The sequence below is a fragment of the Sinohyriopsis cumingii genome, chromosome 2 (genome assembly GCF_028554795.1).
Source record: "Sinohyriopsis cumingii isolate HCF-2022 chromosome 2, ASM2855479v2, whole genome shotgun sequence".
Lineage (NCBI taxonomy): Eukaryota > Metazoa > Mollusca > Bivalvia > Unionida > Unionidae > Sinohyriopsis > Sinohyriopsis cumingii.
Window position 1 is genome coordinate 48,606,971 of NC_142962.1, and position 27,168 is coordinate 48,634,138.

The 27,168-nt window shown below is 35.0% G+C and overlaps 1 protein-coding gene across 1 annotated transcript; it reads right to left on the bottom strand.

Moving 5' to 3' along the window:
- On the bottom strand, nt 1–27,159 carry LOC149804793 (protein ARV1-like). The gene is made up of 6 exons (XM_089944624.1): nt 27,004–27,159; nt 24,607–24,726; nt 23,571–23,751; nt 17,232–17,313; nt 14,675–14,826; nt 1–2,701 (listed from the first exon to the last, which is right to left on the bottom strand). Exons 1-6 carry the CDS (start codon nt 27,139–27,141, stop codon nt 2,583–2,585), a joined length of 792 nt encoding a protein of 263 aa, XP_089800750.1. The 5' UTR covers nt 27,142–27,159; the 3' UTR covers nt 1–2,582.
- Nucleotides 27,160–27,168: the final 9 nt, after the last annotated feature.

Below are 27,168 nucleotides of genomic sequence, written 5' to 3' on the forward strand. Positions count from 1 at the left end.
AGCATTTTGAATTTATTTATTGAACATGGAATTATAGCTTCAGTATACTCAATAACATTAAAGTTACAGTATAATCAATGTGTAGGAGTAAAACATAGTTACATTATAAGCAATGTAAACGAGTAAAACAAAGCAAAATCAAATTTGAAGTTTCTACACATATATCTTTTGTACTGTGAATTCACTATTATTTTAGGGTACCAATTTACATGGATTTCGTGGTTGCTACAGACCATAAATTTAAAGAACTAATCAAATTTCCTGTAGTGGAACCAGTAGGATCCCTTTCCTGATCCATACATTTTTAATCCTTTACCTCATGTAAGCACCTCTGAATGCCTCTACCCGATTCACATGGAAGCGCCTTAGGACGCCTCTACTACCTTCTCATGGAAGCATGTTTTGAAGCCTGCTGTAAACATCAGCCATTTGGAGCTGGTTTTCATAGCACCACCTTCGGGGAAAAAACCCATTTAGATACTTCATTCATTGCTGTGAATGACCATTACATCAGATCACGTGGTGGCTGCTACTGCTCTAGTCGTAATCTGCTATTTAAAGTAACAGGGTTGTATTCTCCACTTTCCAAAATGGAGGCCATGGATTTTGATCAGTACTCCTTGAGTTTGCATGATTAGAATCACTATTATGAAAGCTTCACTAACTTAGGTAAAGGCTCTGATATTGATGTGGGCAAAAGTGAGTGTTATTAATTTATCACATTCAGATGATTTAGTGATATAGACATAGACAAAGAACTGATAAATTCTGAGTATGAGAAATGGCAGCTGTGATTGGTCACACTGAATCACTGGCTTGATGGTGAAAGAATTCTCATAAGATTTTAAAGGACATAAAAAATTCTTCTGTGAAAAAAAATTATGCAGCTATAATGAACAGACTTTACTCTTAAATCTTTCTATACATAATAAATGTACCAAAAATGTAAAAATGGTTAAAAAATAAAGCTGAAGGTAACATATACTACACTGTTAGAACAGTTAACATGCAGTCCTATGTGTATGTAATCAAATAGGTAACAGGTGTTCTATTTATAACACACTGCACTGTGCAATTTTTGGTACATGTGTATCAACTGCCTACAAAACCATACACTGTATGAGCTAAAGGGTTAAGTACTGATAAAAATGTGTTTTTTTACAAACTGTATCATTCTGTTATTATATTTTACACAAGGTCATAGCATCTGATTTTCCATGTAGAATCAGACTGTAACAAGCAATACTGATTCAATGATTATATCAAAGATCTTTCTGTTTGTAACAAGCAAAACTGATTCAATGATTATATCAAAGATCATTCTGTTTGTAACAAGCAAAACTGATTCAATGATTATATCATAGATCATTCTATTTGTAACAAGCAAAACTGATTCAATGATTATATCAGAGATCATTCTGTTTGTAACAAGCAAAACTGATTCAATGATTATATCAAAGATCATTCTGTTTGTAACAAGCAAAACTGATTCAATGATTATATCAAAGATCATTCTGTTTGTAACAAGCACTAATCAATCATTTATTATATCACTCAAAGATCATTCTGTTTGTACTAGGCACTACTGATTCATTCATTAGATCACTCAAAGATCATTCTGTTTGCAACAAACACTACTGATTCATTCATTATATCAAAGATCATTCTGTGTGTAACAAACACTACTGATTCATTCATTATATCAAAGATCATTCTGTGTGTAACAATCATGACTGATTCATTCATTAGATCAAAGATCATTCTATCTGTAACAAACGCTACTGATTCATTCATTATATCAAAGATCATTCTGTTTGTAACAAGTAATACAGGTTCATTCATTATATCACTCACAGATCATTCTGTGTGTAACAATCACTACTGATCAAAGATCATTCTATCTGTAACAAACACTACTGATTCATTCATTATATCAAAGATCATTCTGTTTGTAACAAGTAATACAGGTTCATTCATTATATCACTCATAGATCATTCTGTGTAATAATCACTACTGATTCATTCATTAGATCACTCAAAGATCATTCTGTTTGTAACAAGTAATACAGGTTCATTCATTATATCACTCATAGATCATTCTGTGTAACAAACACTACTGATTCATTCATTAGATCACTCAAAGATCATTCTGTTTGTAACAAGTACTACTGGTTCATTTATTATATCACTCATAGATCATTCGTGGCCGAGTGGTCTAAAGCGCTCTCTGTTACGGATCACTGCCATCTCACCTCTGTCTGCGTGGGTTCAAGTTTGCATAGCTCCAATATAAAGCCTTATCAAAACATTCAAGTGTTAGAGTCATCAAAATTGGATTCAATATACATGGAGATCACTTTCAGAAAATCTTGGTGAATATTTTACCTGGTTGTCAAGTGACAAATAAGCATTTGGTTCCCTTGGTAAGATATAGAATGGCCTGTAATACTACTATCCTTGTGTTAATGTATTGTCCCATTGTTAAAAAGAACACAAGTGGTCAAACAATGCCATAACTTACAGTCAATCTAACAGTTGATCTGCAGCTGCAGACAAAATCATACTGATTATGTGATGTTAACTCATGTAATGTCCTGAAAGTTCAGCCACTGGGACAGTTGTTGAATAGTCATCTGGGACAAGGTGTGTCCAAACAGAACTGATATAAGGGATACACCAAAACTCCACACAGGGCACAGAACTGAAAGTACACAATAGAGAGGATAAGAATGAATGGCTTGCATCAAGTCTGTCCAATAAATGCAATTACACAGAGATAAATACTGAACTGATGTATAAAGCAGTGCAATCCAATCCAAATACAGGTGTAACGACAGCTGGTATTTGTTGTCTTGCATGCAACAAATACAGTCTATCAATGTTTATCATTCAGCCTGTTACACTGACAGTCTATCAATGTTTATCATTCAGCCTGTTACACTGACAGGCTGTCAATGCTTATCACGTATCAATCAGCCTATTAAACTGAGATTTGCCAATACTCATGAGTCAACTTTGTAACTTGCTCATCTTTCAATACTCATCAGTCAACCCATTAAATTGATAGGGTCAATCAATGCTCATCAGTCAACCCATTAAATTGATAGGGTCAATCAATGCTCATCAGTCAACCTGTTAAATTGATAGGGTCAATCAATGCTCATCAGTCAACCTGTTACACTGAAGTTTGTCTTAGGCTGTTGTTACATTACTAGGTGTGCCAAGTGTTTAAATGAATTTTGTCGAACAAATTTGATAATAATCTCTAATCATACTAATAGATACTACACAGGCAAAATTGAAGACCTGTTCCAACCAACCTACAAATTCATTTCCTGACCTTATCGCAGACAACTGCTTATTTGCCTTCATTACCAGATTTTGCTGCAGTCAAATAGTAATTTAGTAAGAACTAAACATCAGTGCAACCTGTTGACAAAAAAAACCCATGGATCATATAATTCTGTCCTTAACACAGAGGTTACCTTTATACTAAGGTTCAGTATGCAGGAATGTATTGGGTTTAATGGTATATCAGCACAATCCTGGCTATATAGTACCGATTAACAGTTATAAGAATGTAAAGGTAAAAGCAAATTTTGTAGTAAATTGTTTCTCCAAAAATACTTACTCCATCACGTTGACACTATGAATTACTTTCTGCAAACTCTGGAATCCAGCTCTCTTATAGGCATGAAAACATCTTATTCATGTGATATAGACAAAGGGAAGCAACTCTTATAGATCAGTAACCCATATCCCCTCTAGTTGGTAATCTGTAACTCAAATGTCATTTTTTTTACTTGAACAATCCATAACATGGGATGCTTTCATTTGCAGGGATAGGTGGGACAGCTTACTCATAATTCATTTTTTTAAAAAGTATTTGGGGAAAAATATACTCTACTACTTTCTCTTTACATCACCCAGTTGCATTAATGCTAGGGGAATAGGTAAGAGGAAGAAAAAATATCAAGCATCTATCCTCTGCATGAGTAAAAGGACAATAATAAATGCTCCACTAAAGATGAAGCAATGTTTGTTAGCACAACAGAATGAATGCGGTCATGTGTGCAAAGAAGGACCACGTGGGTACCTGCAAACTTCTATTGCTTAAAGAAGTTTTTCCAATGAATCTAGTTCAAGTTTATTGTTTCTTACCCAATTAGGACATTGTACTATACTGTTGGCATGGTATGGTGGCTGTTTGGACAGCAACAAGAGGTCCGACTAGATTCAGCTCAATTCTTTGAGAAGCCACATCATATGAGCATAGGATGGAGAAAGTCGACAGGACATGCCACTCCACCAACTCCTCAATATCTCAAAAGTAGACATTGCAATCAAATGCCAAGCTCTGAGATTGCCTGCATTTCATGGACTGAAATCTTCATGATTTGTTTCTGGTCCTGTGAAAGGTCATAGTATGCATACTGAATAAGTCTCTTCAGCCAAACTGCAAGGGCTTAAGTGGTAGGAAGTGTCTTTAGCATCTGGACTGTAAGTTCTTCAAGCATTTCAGGTACATTCTGGAAGAATGGATCAGGTTTTGTCAGTTCACTTCACTTGATGTGAAGTGCTGGGTTACAGAGCCTGGATCTGAATTCAGTTTTACTTTTGTTAACAGTACTGAACAATCACAATCAGCATTAGAATGGTAAAGTACCAATATTCCTTTCATAACCTGACAAAGAAAAGGAAATTTAAATCTTCCAGTTATTGGGTCTTTTAGCTGGGAAATAGGATGAAAACAAAAAACCATGTCCGCATGAAGTACATTGTAAGGTAGGGCACCAACTTGATACTTCACGAGTTCTCCTAATTCATCAGCAGCCTTTCCTGCAACATGGTGCATCATATGACAGAGACAACCTGATATGAACAATGATTTAAGTGAAGCATCTTCTGCTAAACACCTAACAATATTAGATGATTGTTCTTGCACATGCGTATTTTCTGCAATTTTAGAATCAGGAAACATCTGTATGAACAAAGGGCCAAAGTAGTCTTTTACTGCTAGGGGTAGTCTGTGTTCTATTAAGAACTCGGTACATAATGCCTCTGCATTTATAAAATTCATGTCCATAATTTAGTTCTGCTGCAAAAAAAGAAGCTAGCTTAGTACTGGAGTTAGTAAAACAAGCTAATTAAAAGTTTCTTTGTTTTACTGCCATGACCAATATTCAAATCCTTTCCACAGCCTGCAAGGGGCAAAAAGCTGCCTAAAATGGAATGCTGTATTGTGTAATTCATGTATTCATCTCTGAATTGATTTTTCATCTTTTCCTAATCTATCTGTGAAATTATTTGAAAAATGTTTCGACTAGAATAAATTTGACTTGAGTTTTAGTGCCAAATACATACAGACTGGTTCTGTATCAGATATGAATTTGAACAAAGAATCTGCGAGTAAAGATTACAAGTTAGAAAACCAGTCTGTTCTCTCCTAACTAAACCATATAGCTGCTATAAATAGAAACTGAGGTCAAAAGTTTGAAAGTAGAACCAGCATGTTTCTTGGAAATAGGGCATGTCTGTTGCAAATAAATGAGATATTTTATCCATAATTTGGCCTATCAGAAAGGGACAATAAGAATCATTGTGCATTCTGTGCCCTTCAATTTTGGAAGCAATTACAGAATTTGAACAGGTGGAAGAAAAGTGTAGGCCCAAATACTGTATGAAGCAGTTGGCCTTTCCTTGAAACATGTCCAATTTTAATCCTGATTTGATAATGGGCACACAAATAGAGGCATTCTCATATCAGAACACAAAAATTGAATGACTTCATTCTCCCTTGCCAGGTGAGTTATATCATCACTGTCGAGTTTTCTTGCATATTCAAGACAGTATCGGAACAAATGCAATTGAATCAAGTGCACCATGAATAGAGAATGGCCTTCATTTCCAAGAGGTTGATGTGAACAGCCTACTCCAGAGTTAACCACTTGCCAATGAGTGTCAAGAAATCTGGGAGCATGTGTACTCCCCAGCTTGACAAACTGGTATCTAAGCAAACTGTGAACTCTGGTTCTGGGGCCTCTAATGGGCTTCCTGCTACTTGCCACTTGCCATTCCTTGTTTTGCTATTGCAACATGAAGTGTGATGTCTGTTCAATCACAATGAAGTGATTCAATGGAGCAGATATTGGGTGCCCTTGAGAAAATGGTGCCATCTGCATGGTCCGCATTTTTAACAGTCTCGAAACTCTCTCTCGTAATAACATTTATAGAAGAGGTCTGCTGATATGCTGGACCAGCTGTGTATGTGCACATAGAAGGGAGACAAATGATAATGATATCGGTTAGGAACTCCACACCTAGATGAATGAATAGCTGTGAAGAAACAAAGCCTCAGTAACAAAGGTTTACTACCCACCCTAGGCTGTGAAGGGGGTAGAGTTGATCCATGTCTTAAACCAAAGCCATATTTACTAAACATTTCTGTAGAGTATCGTTTAATGTGAATAACGTGGATGATGATGTTAGCCTAAAGTGGATTACAGTGGTCCCCCTTTTATATGGCCACCCCTTCTGCACCGGGAAAGTGGCCTTACAAGATGGGTGGCCTTTCAAAAGCTTTCGAGAGGGGGACTACATTTTGTGCGAGAAGTATATGTAATGTAAATAGTAAGAAAGCTACATACTTAAAAGCATTTAATATCTTCATTTAATAAATTCATTTAAAAGTACATGGAACATTAATTTTTAAAAGGTTCTTTTATAATAATAGATTTATTTCAACTGAATATACATTAACGGTTCTTATTCTTGACGTAAACGTGATAAGCAGTGAGTATTGTTGTCATGCAGATTGCAAAACCTTTCAAAAACGCAATTTAAATCTTGGTACATATATAATTCTCTGTCCAGTTGGTCCATTTTCCCATGCTGCTTCTTTATAACTTCTTTATTGGTTACAATGTTGTTTATTCGAATCTTTTCAACATAAAATTGTTTTATTCAAGTCTTTTCTACAAAAAATTGTTCGGCAAGTCCCCCCTCCCCAAATCACCTGATGTTGTCGAGTAGAATAACCAACTTTCTTCTAAAATAATATGTCTCCATTTATGTGAGGACATGTTAATGTTTGGTAATGATTTATTCAGATGTTGCTAACTGTATGTGATTTAATTATGCAGTCGAAACTTTTGTCAAGTGGACAAAATGCCTTCTTCATAAAGGAAGCGACAAATGTGTTGTCACATGATTTGCCTGTAGTGGTTAGAATATTCACCATTGTGTAGTGTGCTACCCCATTGATCACCCCGAAGATGTGGCTAACAGAATCCCTGGCATGGTTATTTCCTGCCTTTTCCACCAAGGGTTAAAAGGCCAGAAATGTAAGATCAAGACGAGACAAAATCAAAACAATGATTGTAAACAATTTTCAAAGTGGTATAAAATACTTGCCTGTCCACCTTTTTAAAAAAGTAGGGTGGACACATTAATAGTCATAAGAATATATCCATGGTGCCATATAAATTTGGTGAAAAGCAACTGTAGGTCACGGGCCCAGAAAAAAGACTGCTACTGCCTGGATTGCATATCTTGTCAGAAAGGCATCTAAAAAGGTTCAGTGATCTTGGCAGACTGCAAGAGGAACCTAAATGACTGATGTTCATCCACATCTTCAACATCAATGGAAGCTCTTACTTTGTAAGCTTTGTTCAATACTGTAGGAGGACAATCAACAGGAGATAGATCATTATAGCAGAGAAACTAAAATTTGTCCACTCCATACTGAGGTCAGAATTCTCAAGTAGGTCTTAGTCTGAGTGATTGTCTATTTATAGAGAATCCTCTTATTGTGCCAAAGTCCTGGGGTAGTACATACCACAGGGTAATGATGATGCTGTAACTTCAGCATTTGTTATAAAATACCTGCCTATGGGAATGTCTGACTGAGGCAGTCTAGGGGAGTTTTGAACTGGACTTTAAGTGCTAGAACTGATGGCTGGACTGGTATAGCCTGTTTGCTGGTACAGTCATTTTGGTCAGTTGAATTGCTCAGGCCAGATTGTACCCAGACAGAATGGATAAAGCTAGTTCAATTAGCTGGATGGCCAGCCAGTATACTGGTTGGTTTGACCAAAAAATTAATTATATGAAATCATCTCCGACTATTTCTGCTGGCAACGATTCAAGTACCTGTATAAAGACAGGTGGACAGTATGGTATGCAGCCGCAACATTATGTATTGTAATAGGAGACTTTGGCCAGTTCGGTTGACAAAATAACCCCAAAATAATGCCCTTTATTTTCATCTACAACAAACAAGGGTGGATAGCTGAACTTACACCCAGAGGGTGACCAAAATAAATAGAGGCCAAAGCATTGTCGCCACTGTTAGATATTCTAGTAAACAGTGCCTTATTAATGGTACTGATCATGCATGCTTCCAAATCTCTGTAATTGCTGCAGAGCAAACTCTCTACAGGTCTCAATGACTCATGAAATCAGGGGAGGAAGCTTAGGTTTCTAAGCAGGTATCTCCACATCCCTAAATCTATTCAATGAATAAGCTATAGATGTCAGGACTGGATAATTTAGATTTGGTTATTTTTACTACACCCTTAAGCTGCTTAGCTAGGACTATGGACCATGTCTATTCAGACCAACTGGAGAAAGCATTAAAAGTCTTTGAAGATGAACATTTATAACACAACAGTCATGCTTTGAGATTATCCTTCTGTGCTTTGAAGTGAAGGAATTTCTTGCACATCAGATACATTCTTGAAATGATTAAGAAGATAAAGTACAAAAATAAATTATATATATATATATATATATATATATAAATATATACACACACACATACACACACAGAGGAATATACAAGACTATATTAACAGAATGAGAAAATGCCAAGTTCCTACAAAGTAGATAAAATATAGTTATGAATCAAATATTGATGAATAATAATTATTACTATCAATAATGCTCAAATAGGTGACCTCATGTTCTGAAACACCCTAAAAACTGTCAATATATAATGCCATGTGGTTACCATCGTACCATTGATGGAGTCGTTACAAAGTGCAAAATATTGTAACAGATTGGGGGGGGATGGGCTAACTTGTGTAAACGTAATAATAAATTGCAAGAATGCTCAAAGTCAGGACCTTTTTATTTTTGACTATGAAATTGTGGTAAGATGCTTAGTACAAGAAATATGACTAAAACATGAATGTATGTGTTTGATTACGAGTAACGTATGCAATACACAAATGTTATAATATGCTGGCCTTCATAACCTTAACATATTCACTCAGCGAGAAATGGACGACCCACGGAGTATTTTGAAAGTTAACCCTAAATTCTTAGTGTGGCGGGAGATAGCTGCTTATTTATGTGGCACCATATTACTTTTATATTAAGCTTGACTCAATAGCAGTGAATTGAATTTGTTTGAATTGAATTGATTCCTATTGTTGTACTATATATAATTCCAGTCTAGTTTTGAGAATAAAGAAATTAAAATTTGTAGACTTGTCTTATTTTTATAAGTATCTGTGAGCTTTTTAACGCCATCCAATAAAGTTGTAATTATAACTACCCCAATGGTGGAGAGATGTTGATTAAAGCGCTGATGTTGACAGCTATCTGCTGAATTTCGAATTTCACTCCTATTTATACTCTTTGGAAAGTAGTCATGTGATGTAAACACAACCAATCATTGCTTGTCCGGGACACCGAACAGGTCTGGTGGTGCCGAACAGATACTCTACAACCAGCGACACAAACTGAGGGTTAATATACAATTTAACTATCATCACTTGTCCGTTCACACTCTGTCATTAGCAAATATTTAAACATTACGTATTTTGTCATGTCCGTCAAACGTCAACGTACTTGAAATCGTAACCAAGGCAGTTAAGCTTGGGTGAAGAGTACACAACTACCAATGAACGCTGATAACATTGAAAATATATTGACCAGCATAAAAACGAAGAATACACCATTAAATATTCAAAACATACTTATTCTAGTATAAAAGAAGGCCATCATTTACAATCAACAAGTGAAATTTAATTTTAAAAAATGTGCACTTGACAAATTTACTGTGTGGAACCGGTCATGTGATCTAGTGTCGGCCATCTTGCCTGCAGACGTATTTTCGTGATGTCAGCTGTTGGAATAGAGCTCAGTGCTATTCAAATGATGAGTTGTCATGGGAATTTAAGGGTGATAAACATATTTCTTGGTGTGACAAATTCATATGAAATAAGATTCCAGAAGATTTTGTGAGTATTTAACGATGTGCGAGGTTGAATTTCATGACGCATGTTACCACATGACCGGCAATCACAGATGACATAAACCTGAAAGGTTTAATACAGATATCAAGGTAAGTCATGATCTATACATTTCTGATACATTACAGTGTTTAAATTCATTCTTTCAGCAGTTTATATGTTCATTGACATGAACAACATGTTAAATTTATGACATAGAAAAACCACCCTTCCCATCCATCCTATTACAGCTTTAGAGCCCCAGGTCTATTACAATATCATTAACTGCAAACAAAAAGCATAAATATAAATTTTACTACCTTTAACAATTACCATCCAAATAGGTGGATGGGTGAAAATGGAAATTTAAATCCAATGAATTTATAGGAGGCCTATTGACAGTGCAGGCAGAAGTTTAAAAATAACAACATTGCCAACTAGCATGATAAAGGGAGTTGATCTATAGGAGTTGCTTCCCCTTGTCCATAATGTGTAGACATAAACACCATGTGTCTATAGGAGGGAGGGATTCTTGAGATTACTGAAGGTAATTCCTAAAATTCACATGAACAGGAAAAGTATTTGACAGAAACTGCAAAACAATAGAGATAGATAAATCCTTCCAAATGAATGTAGACACGAAGTCCAACTAATAAATGAAATAAAAAAATAATTTTTATTCTAGCTTAAAACATCCAAAACATCCTTTTTCCCTTTAAATTCCTTAAACAGCAAGTGTCCTTTATATGGCAGTGTTAGCTAGGCTGGGCTTTACTGTACACACAATGGCTGAGAAGTTACATGGCTGTGTTAGCTAGGCCTGGTTTTACTGTATACAAATGGCTGAGATGTTATATGGTGGTGTTAGCTAGGCCAGGCTTTGCTGTATACACAATGGCTGAGAAGTTACATGGCTGTGTTAGCTAGGCCTGGTTTTACTGTATACAAATGGCTGAGATGTTATATGGTGGTGTTAGCTAGGCCAGGCTTTGCTGTATACACAATGGCTGAGAAGTTACATGGCTGTGTTAGCTAGGCCTGGTTTTACTGATTACAAATGGCTGAGATGTTATATGGTGGTGTAAGCTAGGCCAGGCTTTACTGTAGACACAATAGCTGAAATGTTATAAAGCAGTGTTAGCTAGACTAGGATTTACTGTATACACAATGGCTGAAATGTTATAAAGCAGTGTTAGCTAGACCAGGCTTTGCTGTATGCACAATGGCTGAGAAGTTACATGGCTGTGTTAGCTAGGCCTGGTTTTACTGATTACAAATGGCTGAGATGTTATATGGTGGTGTAAGCTAGGCCAGGCTTTACTGTAGACACAATAGCTGAAATGTTATAAAGCAGTGTTAGCTAGACTAGGATTTACTGTATACACAATGGCTGAAATGTTATAAAGCAGTGTTAGCTAGACCAGGCTTTGCTGTATGCACAATGGCTGAGCAGTTAAATGGCTGTGTTAGCTAGGCCTGGTTTTACTGATTACAAATGGCTGAGATGTTATATGGTGGTGTAAGCTAGGCCAGGATTTACTGTAGACACAATGGCTGAGATGTTATATGGTGGTGTAAGCTAGGCCAGGATTTACTGTAGACACAATGGCTGAGAAGTTATGTGGCGGTTTTTAGCTAGGCCAGGATTTACTGTATACACAATGGGTGAAATGTTATAAAGTGGTGTTAGCTAGGCCAGGATTTACTGTATATAAAATGGCTAAGATGCTTCCTCATTCCTGAACAGCTATGCATTACTAGCAAACCTTGATTTTTATGTTCTCATTAAAGAATTTTGAATCTCAGACACTGTACCATATACTCTTGACTAACAGTATGATACCTGTTTTTTCACAATGTAGCAAAAAGAATGCTGTGACCAGAACATTATATGCCCAACCCCCAACCCTGTTTTTCATTGTTCTCCATGTACATATTAAATTTTTGTGTTGAAACCAATTTTCTTCTTTCAATTTCAGTGACTCTGCTCTTTGACCTTTTGATTCCAAATACAGTATTCTTCTTACTGAAAACTTATATTATTGTGTGGAAACCATTTTTCTTCTTTCAGTTACCTATACCATGACCTTTGATATTTCTATCCAAACATCAACCAGGTTCTTCCTTAACCCAAATGCAAAGTTATTCTCAATGTTTGGCAACTCTAGTTGCTGGAGAACTTGATTAATTTATTAAAAACCATTTTTCTTCTCTCCATCATTGACCTTGACCTTTAACCTTTTTACCCCAAAATGTACAGGTTCTTCCTTATTCCTATTATAAGCCATACATAAAGTTTGGTAAATTGTGAACTTCATGAGTAATTGTGCATTAATGAAATTGGTAAAAAGGCAGTTGGGCAGAAAACACCATACATTACCATGCAGTCGTGCAGAAGAAAGCAAAACACACCAAATTCAGCTTAATGGCAAACATAAAACTCATAAATAAAAAAACAAAAATTACAATTTAATATAAGGTAGTAAACAGTAAATTTCAAACAGATTAAACACACATGCCTGATCTTATCTCCATTAAGATTAACTCCACTTGTTGCAGTAAATAAAAGACATTATATTGATCAACATACAAAAATGAAACATTTGAACAGATCAACAGACATTTAACCTGTACAACTCTGGCATTCTTCTGTCTTGGATATATGCACATAACACTGACCCTGTATAACAAAAATGTTCTTGTGTCTTCAATATACAGAGGTCTCGCTAGAAGTTTAAAACTAGGAGTCCAGGACTCTCATTTTGGTAAAAATAGGAGTCCCACCATCAAAAGTTGCAGTCCCTTCTTTCTTTCCTACAGAATCAACACAGACGTGAGTACATCTATTTTTAGATGGAGAGGTTTTCGTAATGTAATCACTCACTATAATATAGCTTCATTACAACAATCCATTAACAGGATCTCAAATTTATGGTTTATTTATTTGTATATGTACTTGTAGTAATTTTAGGCAAATAAATAGTATCTGATTTGCTGTTTTTTCTCGTATTTTTGTAAATATGTGTCAAGTCAGAAAACAGCTTAGACCTTAAAGTGTATCTCGCGAATTCCACAACATAACATTGTCCCATATGCTTCTGACCTACATCATTTGCATTTTAAAGTTAAATCTTTAATAAAATAATACCTACACTTTGGTTTCAATGATTTGTATATTTTTTCTGAATATATTTGCCTGATGATTTAAGAAAACAGACAATCTAATAAACTGGTACATCCCAGACTTAGCGAAGTCCGCCATTATTTCCTGTTAGGTCTACTGGTTCACTTACAGTTTGAAACGAATTTTATGACGAAATAGTGTATAAGAGGCAGTTAATATATATCCAGATCACCGATTCTGATCTTAAAACACAAGTCTGTATGTTTTATCATCAAAGGATAGCATGCAGGAGATTGATAGTTGCTACCTTACTTGGAAAAGGGTTAATGTTCAATCAGCTATCAAAACATAATGCTTGTGAATGGGCAAGAGTTTGTTTGTCAACGTAATTGATATCAAAACCAGGCCTAGCTACTGATGTCTTGATGAATACATTTCGCTACAACACTAGAACTGACTGGGCTAAGGCGAGGGGCATTTGAAAAAAATATGGTATGGTCAGTCAATGTACCTCTTAAATAATCACAGGGCAAAGTCGTTTTCACTTTCCTAACAGAAGGCGAAGTATACATTTTTAGGCAACTTGTCACTCACTTATGAATGGCATTTTGTCTAAGTCTCAAAATGTCTTGATTCTGAGGTCACGTGTACTGCTTATTCTGCTACATTCGGAAATGAACACAATAACGAAAGCTAAAGTTGTTTATTTGATGTACTTTTATAAAGGACCACATGTACATCTCTGGGTCTTTCTGCCTCTGAATTCAATCACTGTAAATATCAGTACATTTTCCCACCCGGCCGCCAGTCAAAGCCTTTGAATTTGCCACCCATCTATTGCACCATGGTCTTTTTTATGTACTTTTATAAAATGGCAACATGTATGTACATCAAGGAGTCTTTCAGTCACTGAATTCTGTCATTGTAAATATCAGCACAGCTAACTGATCAACACATTTTCCCAAAAAGCAGGTGGGTGGCTGTAGCAGGACTGGCAAGTCTTTGAATTTTGCCACACACTTATTACATGCATTGCGGACTCCTGCCTCTGTTATTTTCTGCATCCCAGATCAAAAATTGGCATCCAAATACGCGTAATTAAGCGTTTCCGAGATCTCTGATATATATGCATGTAATATCTGGCACAGTCATGCACATATAACAACCTTGTGTCTTAGGTATATGCACACAACATTGACCCTGTAGATCAAAAATGTTCTTGCATCTTCAATATATATGCATGTAACATCTGGCACAAACATGCACATATAACAACATTATATATACAACTAGAAAGTGGATATGGTCTCACCTCTTGTTGTCTGTACATTGGCTGCAAATGTAAAAATTTGGCAGAGAATACGGCAGACATTGCTGTGCTCCTGAAGGCCCCAAAGCATCATGGGAAGCATAAAAACTTGGCCAAAGCTAGACAGCACAAGTCCACGCAGGAGGACACTGGCACTGAACAAGACAAGGAAAACAAATATCTCAGAATATATTCATGGAAAATAATCTGTCATGTACCTTAAATTTACAATTTAACATGAGTAACTAAGATGTTTATTTTAGTAACATATACACATCAATCACTTGGATAACTTCTTGCATATTCCTTAAATTCTTGATTGTGTAGTAAGTTTTAATGACTGACACAAACAGGAATCATCTAGAGATGACATGTCTGCAGTCCACTGCTTATGAAAAGATTGAAAGCACCCTCCAGTACAGCACTCTAAATCTGTATACTAGTTATGCCACACTTTGTGTCCATGGTAATGTAAAAAAAATATTGAATGTGGAAAATTCTATGTACCAAAAGGACACACCAGAATGAAAGTGGGTAATAGATGGATGGAAGGGTAATCAAAAGATATAAACATTAAAAACATTGACGGAAAAAGAGGAAAAGACACACCTGAACAACTATTGCAATAAAGAGCAAGAAGTTTCATAGAGATATCCTGGACAGTTTTTGAGTTATACTCCAGAAATAAAACTGTGCATAATGGATGAAAGGATGGATACAAACATTGATAAAACAAACAAAAAATAATGAAAATGATGAACTGTAAGAGCAAAAAGGCAAATCTGAATCATTAGTTCTGTATGAATACCAAGATTCCCAGAGATACTGTGAACTGTGAGACTTATGCTCAGATCAGATAAGCACTATTTCTATTTAGTACCAACAAGACATAAAATGTCTTTTGGTGAAAGAAAATTATATATTATCAGCCATCTTGGAGAAGTAGTGACATAAAAAAAATCTTCAAGATGGCCATCATGGCAGACTTATTAGAGGTCAGATCAGCACCATTTTCATTTATGACTAGCTAGACATCATAAGAAGTATTTCATTGAAAACGCCATGCTAATATGACCATTCAATTTAGAAAAATAGTGAATATAAGATTTTCAATAATAGCACTATGGCAGGCATACCAAATTTCTGAATGGCTCCATTAAAACCACCTCAACATCATAAGAAGTTGCCAGTAATAGCCACATGTTAATACGACCATCAATTCAGTAGGAAAAACAAAGAGAATATTTTCAAGATGGCCACTGTTCTGACCATATAGGACATCAGATCAGCACCATTTTAATTTTTGGACAACTATACATCATAAGAAGTCTTCAGATGAAAACCCAATTGACAACATTACTTTTCATTCAGATGGATTAACAATAACAATATTTTTCAAAATGGCCACTGTGACAGCCATATCAGATCCATTTTCATTTTGGAGAAAGTAGATATTGTAAGTCTTCTGGTGAAAACCCCATTCCAATTTAACATTTTGTTCAGCAGATGTAGTGATAACAAAACGATGACCAGTGTAGTGCCCATATTAGACATCACATCTGTACCATTTTCATTTAAGACCAACTTCATAAAAGGTCTTTTAGTGAAAACCCCATGCTGATACGACCATCCATTCAGGAGGAGAAGCAACAGCAAAATTTTCAAGATGGCCATGCTGGTGACAATATTTGGCCTGATATCATTAACATTTTCAATGTAGTAACTCAATATCATAAAGGCTTGTGACAAAAATCCCATGTCAATATGTCTTTCCATTTAGGAGGAGTAGCAATAACAAGATTTTTAAGATGGTCACAATGGTGACCATATCCAACATCTGACTGGCCCCGTATTTGTTTAGGACCAACCAGTCATCACAGTGAAAACCCCATGCTGATATGACCATCCATCAAGGAATGATGATGAGATTTTTAAAATGGACAATGTGGTGGGCAAATCTGATCAAGGATTGGTACCATTTTCATCTAGCCCAACCAGACATCATCATAAATCTTCTCGTAAAACCTTCATGTCAATATAACTTTCCAATGAGGAGGAATAGCAACATTTTCAAGATGGCCACTGTGGTGGCCATACTGGATACCAGAGTGGCACCATTTTCATTTCGAACCAACAAGACCATGGGATGAATGTGCATGTAACGTTTCGTGTCAATCCTCGAAGTAGTTTAGGAGGAGTAGCAATAACAAACTTTTGCTAACGGGTGGAAGGACAGAAAACAGACAACAAATCGTCTGATAAACTCTTCTAGTCTGTGACCAGTAGAGCTAAAAATAAAAAAGTAAACTTATCTTAACTATTATAACCCTACAAGTTTTTGTATACAGTTATGTTGCTGAATGGGGAAAGTGAAGATTAATATTGAGAAATGGAAAGCTGTACAGAGGTTGAATCAATGCTAAAGGCAGGTAAAATGGACGTAAAATATATAAAACAAAGACTTATAAAACAGTAAAATATGAAATATTGTGTTGAATGTTCTTCATATGCAATTAAAAAAATATAAACAAGGGTAACTTAAATAAATAAATGTGAAAACCTTGGTAGATCTGTATCTTTCCTTATAAAGCATTTCCACAACAACAACCAGACTGTCATCCCAAAGAGGAAGCTGCCCAGCTCTGAAATGAACATGCAATTTTATTCATAATATTTCTGGAACTGGCAATAACTGGTAAAGCAGCATAATCCATTAGCCTAAATATTTACATGAAAGTCAGAATTGAATTTCAACATTCATTTTAGACCACTCTTTTAGCTATTGTGAATGACACGAGATTAACAGAATCTATCAATATGCACTAAAAGTGGGATGGGAAACTCCATCTCAGGGTCAGAATCTGTGATGATACTTCCCCAAAGCTCATGCCCACACATTCTGATCCTAAGGGTCGGGTTTCTTTATTCCACACCAATGTATATGCAAGATCTGTTTTCCCTCTCCTTTTTTCACTAGGACACAGCCATGGCATATTATCAGTACAAAATATAGCTTTAGAAATACATATCATGTTTTTAGGTCATTAGAACAACCATAACATAATCAAGTTTACACTAAATAAATTGTGAAAACAAAGATTACCATTCATAGGTCATCCAAATTTGCCTTTGAATAATAAAAATGATAGAAAAATTGTAGATGTTTATGACATCATAAGCATAATGACATCATCTTCAGAGTCAAGAGTGTACTTGTATAAGATAGGCATATCCCAATATGACTTTCTCACACTGGTAAACTTTATCATGCACATATGAGTCATACATGTATAGGAATTCTATCATCAGTTAATACAATAAATAACAAATTAAATAAATAGACAAGAATTCAAAGCAATCTATTCAAAATAAAAGTCAAAAGTTTCATTACAACTGAAATAGTGTCAGAGATGCTGGGGACAAAATGTACAAGGATTTACTGTAACAGCTGTGTCACGATATGAATTTTACTTTGGTTTTTCTACTTCATGATGTATTGAAGAAATGCATTAAGTATTATCAGATAAATCAGGGTCTGAAGAAAATACAAGTCAGGCATGCTTTTAAGACATAATTGTAACACTGTTGAAGAATGCAACATGCTTTGTGCTACATAAGACCAAATCCAGACCTCTAAATAACAAACTGGAGGGAATAGAGGCAGAAATGTAATAAAGATATGTAATATATTGCTACTATTGAAAAAAAGCACAAAGAATTTAAGTTGGGTTCTTTTCTTGTGCATTATTATCCATCTGCTTGACATCAGTCATTGGAATGGTTCCCCTACACACAAAAGAAACCACCAATCTCTGAGACCATACAAATCATTTTGATATGATGGAAAGTAGTGTATGAAAAACAATTTGTAGATTTAACATCAATACGAAAAATTATCTTCCAGTCCAATAATGCTTTGCTCAGACTTAAATAGTGGACAAATCTAAAACACAAACCACTCAGCTGTATTTAAGATTCGCATCAGGAAATATTTTTGGTTTTAGAGGTAAAAAAAACTATAAAGGCATGTACAGTTACAGTGGAACCCCGCTATAACGCGCCTATAAAGGCACGCTATCAGCCAAGTTCTTGTGTCTGGGGAAATCCGCTCCGCTGACAAAGAGGCTGCCAATTCCTACCCGATTGGGCTTAAAAAGTTGCTGGAGGACGGTTGCTACACAGCCAACCAAGTTTACAACTGCGATGAGACTGGTTTATGTTATAAAATGTTACCCGATCGCACCCTTGCAACCAAGACTGACAGTCACAAACGAGAAGGTTTCAAGAAGAGGAAGGACAGAGTGACTCTCTTATTTTGTGTTAACAAGTCTGGCAGCCACAAAGTCAGACCTCTGATGATTGGAAAATCGAAAGCTCCCAGATGTTTTCATCATGTAAATATGAAGGCACTTCCATTTCAGTACACTAACAGCAAGAATGCTTGGATGAATAGCTCCATATTTGACGACTGGTTTCACAAAACATTCGTTCCAGATGTTCGGGCTCATTTACGAAAACTCAAGCTGGAGGAAAAAGCTCTCCTCCTGCTGGATAATTGCCCTGCCCACCCCCCAGCGGAAAATCTTGTCAGCAGTGATGGCAAGATCAAAGTTTCGTAACTCCCGAAAAACACTACGTCAGAAATCAAGCCACTTGACCAAGGCATAATTTCCGTATTTAAACAAAATTATCGCCGTGAAATGATAAAGGGAATGGTAGCAGATAATAACGCATCCGTCGACACATCATTGGCATTACTCAACTTAAAAGAAGTATGTCACCTTGGACAAGCCTGGGATGCTATCACTGCACGCTGCATTGAACGATGCTGGATAAAGGGTCTTGGGCCAGCTTTTACGCCCTCGACACAAAATGATAGTGACGATGAGCTTGAATTTACAGGATTCACTGAAGACGACGTACGTTTAGCAGAAGAAGCACTCAAAAAATACGAGCACAGTCATCATGATATCCTTAACTGGTATTCAGTAGATGACATCTGCCCTATATACGAACACATATCAGATGACGAAATTGTTACAAATGTCAGCAGGAAGAATGAAGCTGCACAATCAGAACCTGAAACCAGTGACGATAATGATAACGATGACGATGGCACCCCAACTCCCCCACCAAAAGTGTCTGAAGCAGTAGTACATTTAGAAGCAAGTTTAAGGTGGCTGGAAACACAAGATGTTGACAGCGTCAAAGTCCTTCAATTAAGAAACATTCTTGACTTTGCTAGAACCCAACAGTTCGCGGCAAAGAAGCAAACGTCATTGGATATATTTTTCAAGAAATGATGAAATTTAAATTTGGAACCACACTGACTTTGCACTTTGTGCAACAATTAATTTAGCAGTTTTCACATGTTTCTTTTGATGTTCACAAAATCTGAAATAAAAGTTATTTGCACGCTGAAATCATGCGTTGATTGTTAATTATTCTTGCAGTTGTCGCATATGATAAAATTTTAGTGGTATGAAATTTGTACAGACACTGTATGTAGACCCGGGAATAGCTGCATGCAATGACCGTACGATATCAGACGGCAAGTAAATGGTTTCAATATTTTGTTCATCCTATATTTTACACGACGAATTCAGACTATTACAAAATTATTGAATATTTTAAATCTGTACGATTTTCAATGAAATTACATCCATTATGGATGAACTGCATGCCACGACGGCACGGTAGCATACGGTGTTGATACACTTTTCATGATATAGCGATAATCTGGTATTATCGGTCAATCTGTATTATCGTTCAAACAAATAAAAATTAGTAAATGTTTTTAATGCACAGTAATAACCTATAAATATATTAGCCATCGATTATTTTGAATATATCTTAATTAATGCATTCCAGTTAATATTCATCTGATGATAAGCCGACTTTTGATCATTGTACATGTATACACGTATATGTTCTCGGAAAAAAAGTTAAATATTGTAAAACCCCGCATTAACGCGACCCCGCTTTTAACGCGATCCGATTTTATGGACCCCGATCATCGCGTTATAGCGGGGTTCCACTGTAGTAGTAAACCATATAGAGTTTGAATAAATGGTCAACAATATGAATTATATTGCCTGCTAACTGCATGATACATATCATAGCATGTACTGTATCACAACCTAGGTATTGTTTATGATATATATCCTATCAAGATAAAGCAGGCAATGCATAGCTCAAATGAATTATGGATGATGAACTAGGTCAAAGGTATTATTTTTATAATTAAAAAAGACCCAAACCTTATGATTGACCATAAAAGAAGTAATTAGATTCCACATTACAATCACAAGAAGGGTGGTGCTGACTTTCCTCCCTGTCAAGACTGTTCATGATTTTTAAAAATCTAAATCTTCACATCCATACTGGTAATGTCAAAATGAATAACCACTGTAAGGTGAAAATTTCTCACAGAAGCTATGAAGGACACATTTAGCTGACTTTTCTGAATCAAGAAATTTGTAGTCAGCTTCCAATCTGTTATGAATTGTACCCCACCTTCAATGTTTGAAGGCATTTTCCTAGCACAATTACTATCTAAGAACTATTCAATCCATTCATAATTCGAAATTTCAAACCATAAATTGATCTGTCCATGTAAACTTATCTTGCTTCAAAATATATAGTCATCAACGGCAAGTACAATGTTAAATCCATACTGTTTTTGAGACAGAGCAGCCCAGTGGAGCAACATAATATACATAATCAGTCGCAAGCATGTGACACATGCTCTCATACTAGTAAAAAAAAAGTTAGTGCACATACATAAGTACACCATAAAAGTTGCCTACCACAATAATGGCCATGGTCAAAATAAAGGGAGACAAACCCAATGACAAAAGTATCTGAATCATATAATGCCATATATGGTAAGATTTTGTATCTTTCATTTATTATATGCCAAATATTTCCACAATAATGGAGTCGGAACAGAAATATCTTTAGAAATTTGTTTATGTTTAGAGGGTATTTTGCTTGTCAGCAATTTAATTAACATTTAAAAAGAAAATGTTCTCATTATCATCATCATCATTAATGTTATTATTGTCAGTATTTTTTTATACAATAAAAATAATTTTGAAAACTAAATTAAAAAATAAATATATCAATTATTATTTATTATTATTACAATAATAAGTTCATTTCAAAATCCAATTTAAATTTCCTTAGTTTAAATTTATAATAGAAAACATCAACTAATAACTGTAAAACATTTTTTCTAATTTTATTTGTATCTGTCATGTATTTTTTTAATTTTTTTTTTGTCATAAGAAAATGTAATTATTACTCTCATTCTTGATGCTTATGGAAAAGTTTATTCTGTCTTCAATAATAAATAAAAAAATATAAATAACAACAACAATACCGAAATTATATTTTACAACTACAATCAAGGAACTACCATTTTAAAAACTACTTAAATATGAATTTTTTTAAAAATTATTGACAATTTTGTTCAGACTCCATTATTGTGGAATGTTTGGCATATAAGATAAAATGGATAAAAACTTCTGTACTCAACTTAAAAGAGCTTTAAAGATTCTGACACTTTAGTCACTGGGGTTTAATACCCCATTATTTTAGTTCTGGCAAATATAGATGCAAGTATTCTGCACAGTATTTATAAGTATGTTGGACTTGTTTCTTTTTACCTGTGCAAGGATCTGCATCACACCTCTGCAACACAGCATGTACATTAGGCTGCTTTGTCCCTTAAAAATAGCAAAGATTCAACTCTGCACTTGTCTTTGACTATGTTGTTTGAAATCACAAAAGTTTGCACTAATGAAGGAAGATATGGTTTGAAATTGATATGTTATGAAGGGATTAAATAATTCTCAGTTAGACTGTAATTGTGCCAGTTTATTCATTTTGGACAAAAAAGGTCTGGTAAGATTTTTAATGGATCAAAAGCTGACTATTGAAGAATTTATTGGTATTAGATGTAGTAATGTCAGATACATGTACAAGATGAATTTGTTGGTATTAGATGCAGTAATGTCAGATACATGTACAAGATGAATTTGTTGGTATTAGATGTAGTAATGTCAGATACATGTACAAGATGGATTTGTTGGTATTAGATGCAGTAATGTCAGATACATGTACAAGATGGATTTGTTGGTATTAGATGTAGTAATGTCAGGTACATGTACAAGATGAATTTGTTGGTATTAGATGCAGTGATGTCAGATATATGTACAAGATGAGTTTATTGGTATTAGATGTAGTAATGTCAGATACATGTACAAGATGGATTTATTGGTATTAGATGTAGTAATGTCAGATACATGTACAAGATGGATTTATTGGTATTAGATGCAGTAATGTCAGATATATGTACAAGATGAATTTGTTGGTATTAGATGCAGTAATGTCAGATATATGTACAAGATGAATTTATTGGTATTAGATGTAGTAATGTCAGATACATGTACAAGATGGATTTGTTGGTATTAGATGCAGTAATGTCAGATACATGTACAAGATGAATTTGTTGGTATTAGGTGTAGTAATGTCAGATACATGTACAAGATGAATTTGTTGGTATTAGGTGTAGTAATGTCAGATACATATACAAGAAAATACCATGTGGAAAAAATACTTAAAATTAAATAATTGTTTTTTTTTAAAGCTGCTGTTTTAGAAAGAAAACAGCATCTTAAAAAGCATCACCAAGAATTTCTGACAATTCAACATTTTAAACAAGTTTATATGAATTTCAACTAATATATTAAGCACATAAAAATACCTGAATGTATAGGAAATTGACATCCTGTCAATGACATTACAATATTATGGCGACAGATAGAACATTTTCACAAACTCAATTAAGGAAAATCTTCCTGCTTTTCTATCTGTGTTTTCTTGTGTCTGATACCTATGAGTGACAGGATGAAGTATTTGTAGAGGTCCCATTCCATGGCTGAGTAAATGACATGGTCAGGCTCCTGCCAGTCGACCTTTCTTGTGGGAAGTCCTGAGGATGGTACATGTGATTTCTGCAGCAGCTTTGTGAATGTCTCACATATCAGTAACACCAAAGTAAACTTCCAACAAGACTGTAATATAATGGACGAAGATAAGTATATGCACACTTCTTGCTGTTCAAACAAGCACTGAGAGAGAGAGAGAGAGAGAGAGAGAGAGAGAGAGAGAGTGTGTGTGTGTGTTTGTGTGATTTGGATTTTTAATGTAACTTTAACAATTTTTTTTATCATATCGCTATGATGTCTGCAGTGTGGCTGTTTATAGTGATTTCTAGCAATGACGCATAAAGCTGTTGACATGTAGCATGATGTCCCACCTAGTCACATTATCCTGACATCTGGCCAACCAGTCCTAACACTAACCTCTTAATGCTGAGCGCCTAGAGAGGCAGCTGTTTTTAACATTTTTATAAGTCTTTGGTATGACTTGATCGGGTTTGAACCTGTGACCTCCTGCATCTAAGACAGATGCTCTAACCACTAGGCCACTGGAATGAGAGAGAGAGAGAGAATGATGAAAATCCAAGTCAAGTGTTCACCTCATTACAACATTTATAACAGAAATATTTTGTATTTTGGAACTATTAAACAATTTACTCAAAAACACTTGTAATATTTCAAGTAAGTGCAATGAATACACATGTTGCTGTTCTTTTCTAATTTTTTTTTAAAATAAACTACTAAAACAGCTTAATACACCAGTGCTGGGTGATAAAACATTACCATATTACCCATCTAAAGCTAATACTATCCTTTCTTTATAAGTACAAACTATCTGATTTTAATTGTTTCTCCAGTAATAAATGAAAATGATCACAAATATGTAATTCATTGGAACCACTGTATTATGACCCATCTTATCATGGCACCCTAAGCAAATCACACCCATACTGGTAAAACATTGAGTATAACTGTAGTTTGGTCTACCTGAATCCCACTGTTGAGCAGGATATGCCTCACAGCCTGCTTCTTCAACAGTAAAGCATCTAGGAAAATAATCACTGGGTCAAACTCCACATACTTGTCTACAACCTGCCCACAGTAATCCTGAAAGAGACAGACTTGAAAATAAAATGATCACTATGACAATTTCCCAGAGACTCAATCTCAGCCACTTATATTTTTCTCAAATGATCCAACAGGGAAAGCAGAGGGTCAAAGAGGGATTAACCATGGCATGTCACAGTTGATGGATAAAAAGTCAATCAAAGCAATCACTTGGACATCAAATATTTATTGATATATTAATATGAGGAAAAAACAATTACTCAGTGATTTTTTGTCTAATATATTTAATTACCATTCAGCTTCTTTTGGTCCTTGTTTTGACTGTTTTCACAGTCTAGCTTTGTAAGACAAAATTTCTTTCTAGTTGCTTAATGATTGCAAAAGGCATTAAAATTAGATGAATGGGGAAAAAGTGCTAGGGTCAGCGATAAAAAAAATGGGATGGACAACCAAACATAAACACTCTTTTGGATCTTATAGGTACCAGAAATGAACAGTGAGCACTCTTGTCTGCTAGTGTACTTTGACAACTTTCATTTTGATTTGAAAGGGTCCGAGTAAACACTGCTAAGCCTGACAAAGCCACATAAAACCTAAAAGAGGCAAGCAAAGTCATAATAGAAAAGTGTAATTTATACTGCAAATGATACTGATGAATAAATTAACCAAACTGAAAGTTTAGTTTTCAACATAATTATGCTGAATTAATGACCGAAAATTGGGAGACAAAGTTCAAATTCGAACAATGACAAAGTCATAACAAAGCCTGACAAAATCTAATGTTATTTTTTTCATCAGCTGTTAATTTGATCATCAATGGAAAATGCAAATTTTCAATATGTATCCTAATGAGTTATCAAATAGAGGTTTTCCATCCCAATGTAGCATGAAAGGGCCCAACAGGATATATATATATATATATATATATATATATATATATATATATATATATATATATATATATATATATACCACCATGTTGGCCAATTCTGCGTGTCGGGTAATTCTGCGCAATGATACATAATTTCTGTAAACATTGGATCACTTGTTATTTTTGGGTCAAAAATCCATTTTGTATCAAGAAAGAATGGTCGTACTTTAATTAAGAAAAGTGATATTCATGAATTGTACAAAAATATCCCACATTTCGACTCAAATACATATGAAAATGTGATTTCTAAATGGCAACATGAAGACCCACTCAATGACCTTCTTGAACCTGTAACCCAGAAAATCCCATTTATTATGTATCTTTTACAATCAAACAAAAAAATACATTATTTAAAACACGGAAATGTTTACCTTACAAAAATTCTGCATCTTAATCCAAATTTCCAATTTTGCAATAAGTTGTCCCACATGTACAAAATCATCTGCTACCCAATGTGTCAACTTGCTGCTAGAATGGGATTCTTAAGAAATTTCCTGGCATATACTATAGTCTGTTTTTTTAATTCATTAGTAATTTTTTCCCATAAACAAGACATTGTAAACACATTACTTCCTATTCGTTGTTGCTTCTCTTCAAGTTCCACGTAATAGCTTATTTTTTCTAAAATGTTGAACTTTACTAATTTTTTTACAAGACTGGTTTAGTTTGCTTAATATCTCTTGCCATTTATTGGCACCGTTACACTGAATTTTGTAAAACTAGTTACAAACCAGACCTAATTACTCGACTGAACTGCTCACAGAAACAGTCAAAAGTAATATATTTCATTCCTAAATTCTATAACCCAATGGATAAACATTACATCTTTTGAAAGCTGTACACAGAATAGGCTGACATATCATGAGTCATGAAAACACGGGGGTGGTATCCCATGCATCCAAAACTTAATATTATTTTGAACAGAATATTCTGGTGACAACTGCCTCTTTTCAAATGGTAAGCATTGCAGTATTTTATTTTCGTCAATCGGTCGAATTCGGTATGCGTTTTGCTTCAATATTGATGACGGAAACCATATGTGCACTGAAATGCCCAGCAGCATTGTATGTGTGTGTGTGTCTATATATATATATATATATATATATATATATATATATATACACACACACACACACACACGAAAACACACTGGTATTTCATGTTTTTATCTTCTTAACCGTTTGGATAAAACTTAAGTGCACTGTGGCAAAGACTACTCCAACAATGCAGTACAAGTTTCTTCTAGACCTATTAAGCTAGACATTTGACAATGTCGGATTAAGTAAAGAGAAGTCTATGTTGCTCAGTCTCCAATGCCATCTTCTATAATTTTAAACTAGTATACCACATTTCTTTACTGGTTATATATCATATATATCCCTTACACAATGCTCAATTCGTATCACGCTTTTGTTGTACTCTTGGTAAAGTCTCTTAGCGTTACATCCACAGTTAACGCAAAAAAATGTTGTACTGTTTAGAATCCGCATTTTTTTTCTTCCCACCATCTTGTCCCTGCTCATCTTGGTTAATTTGGCGCTTAGAGCAAC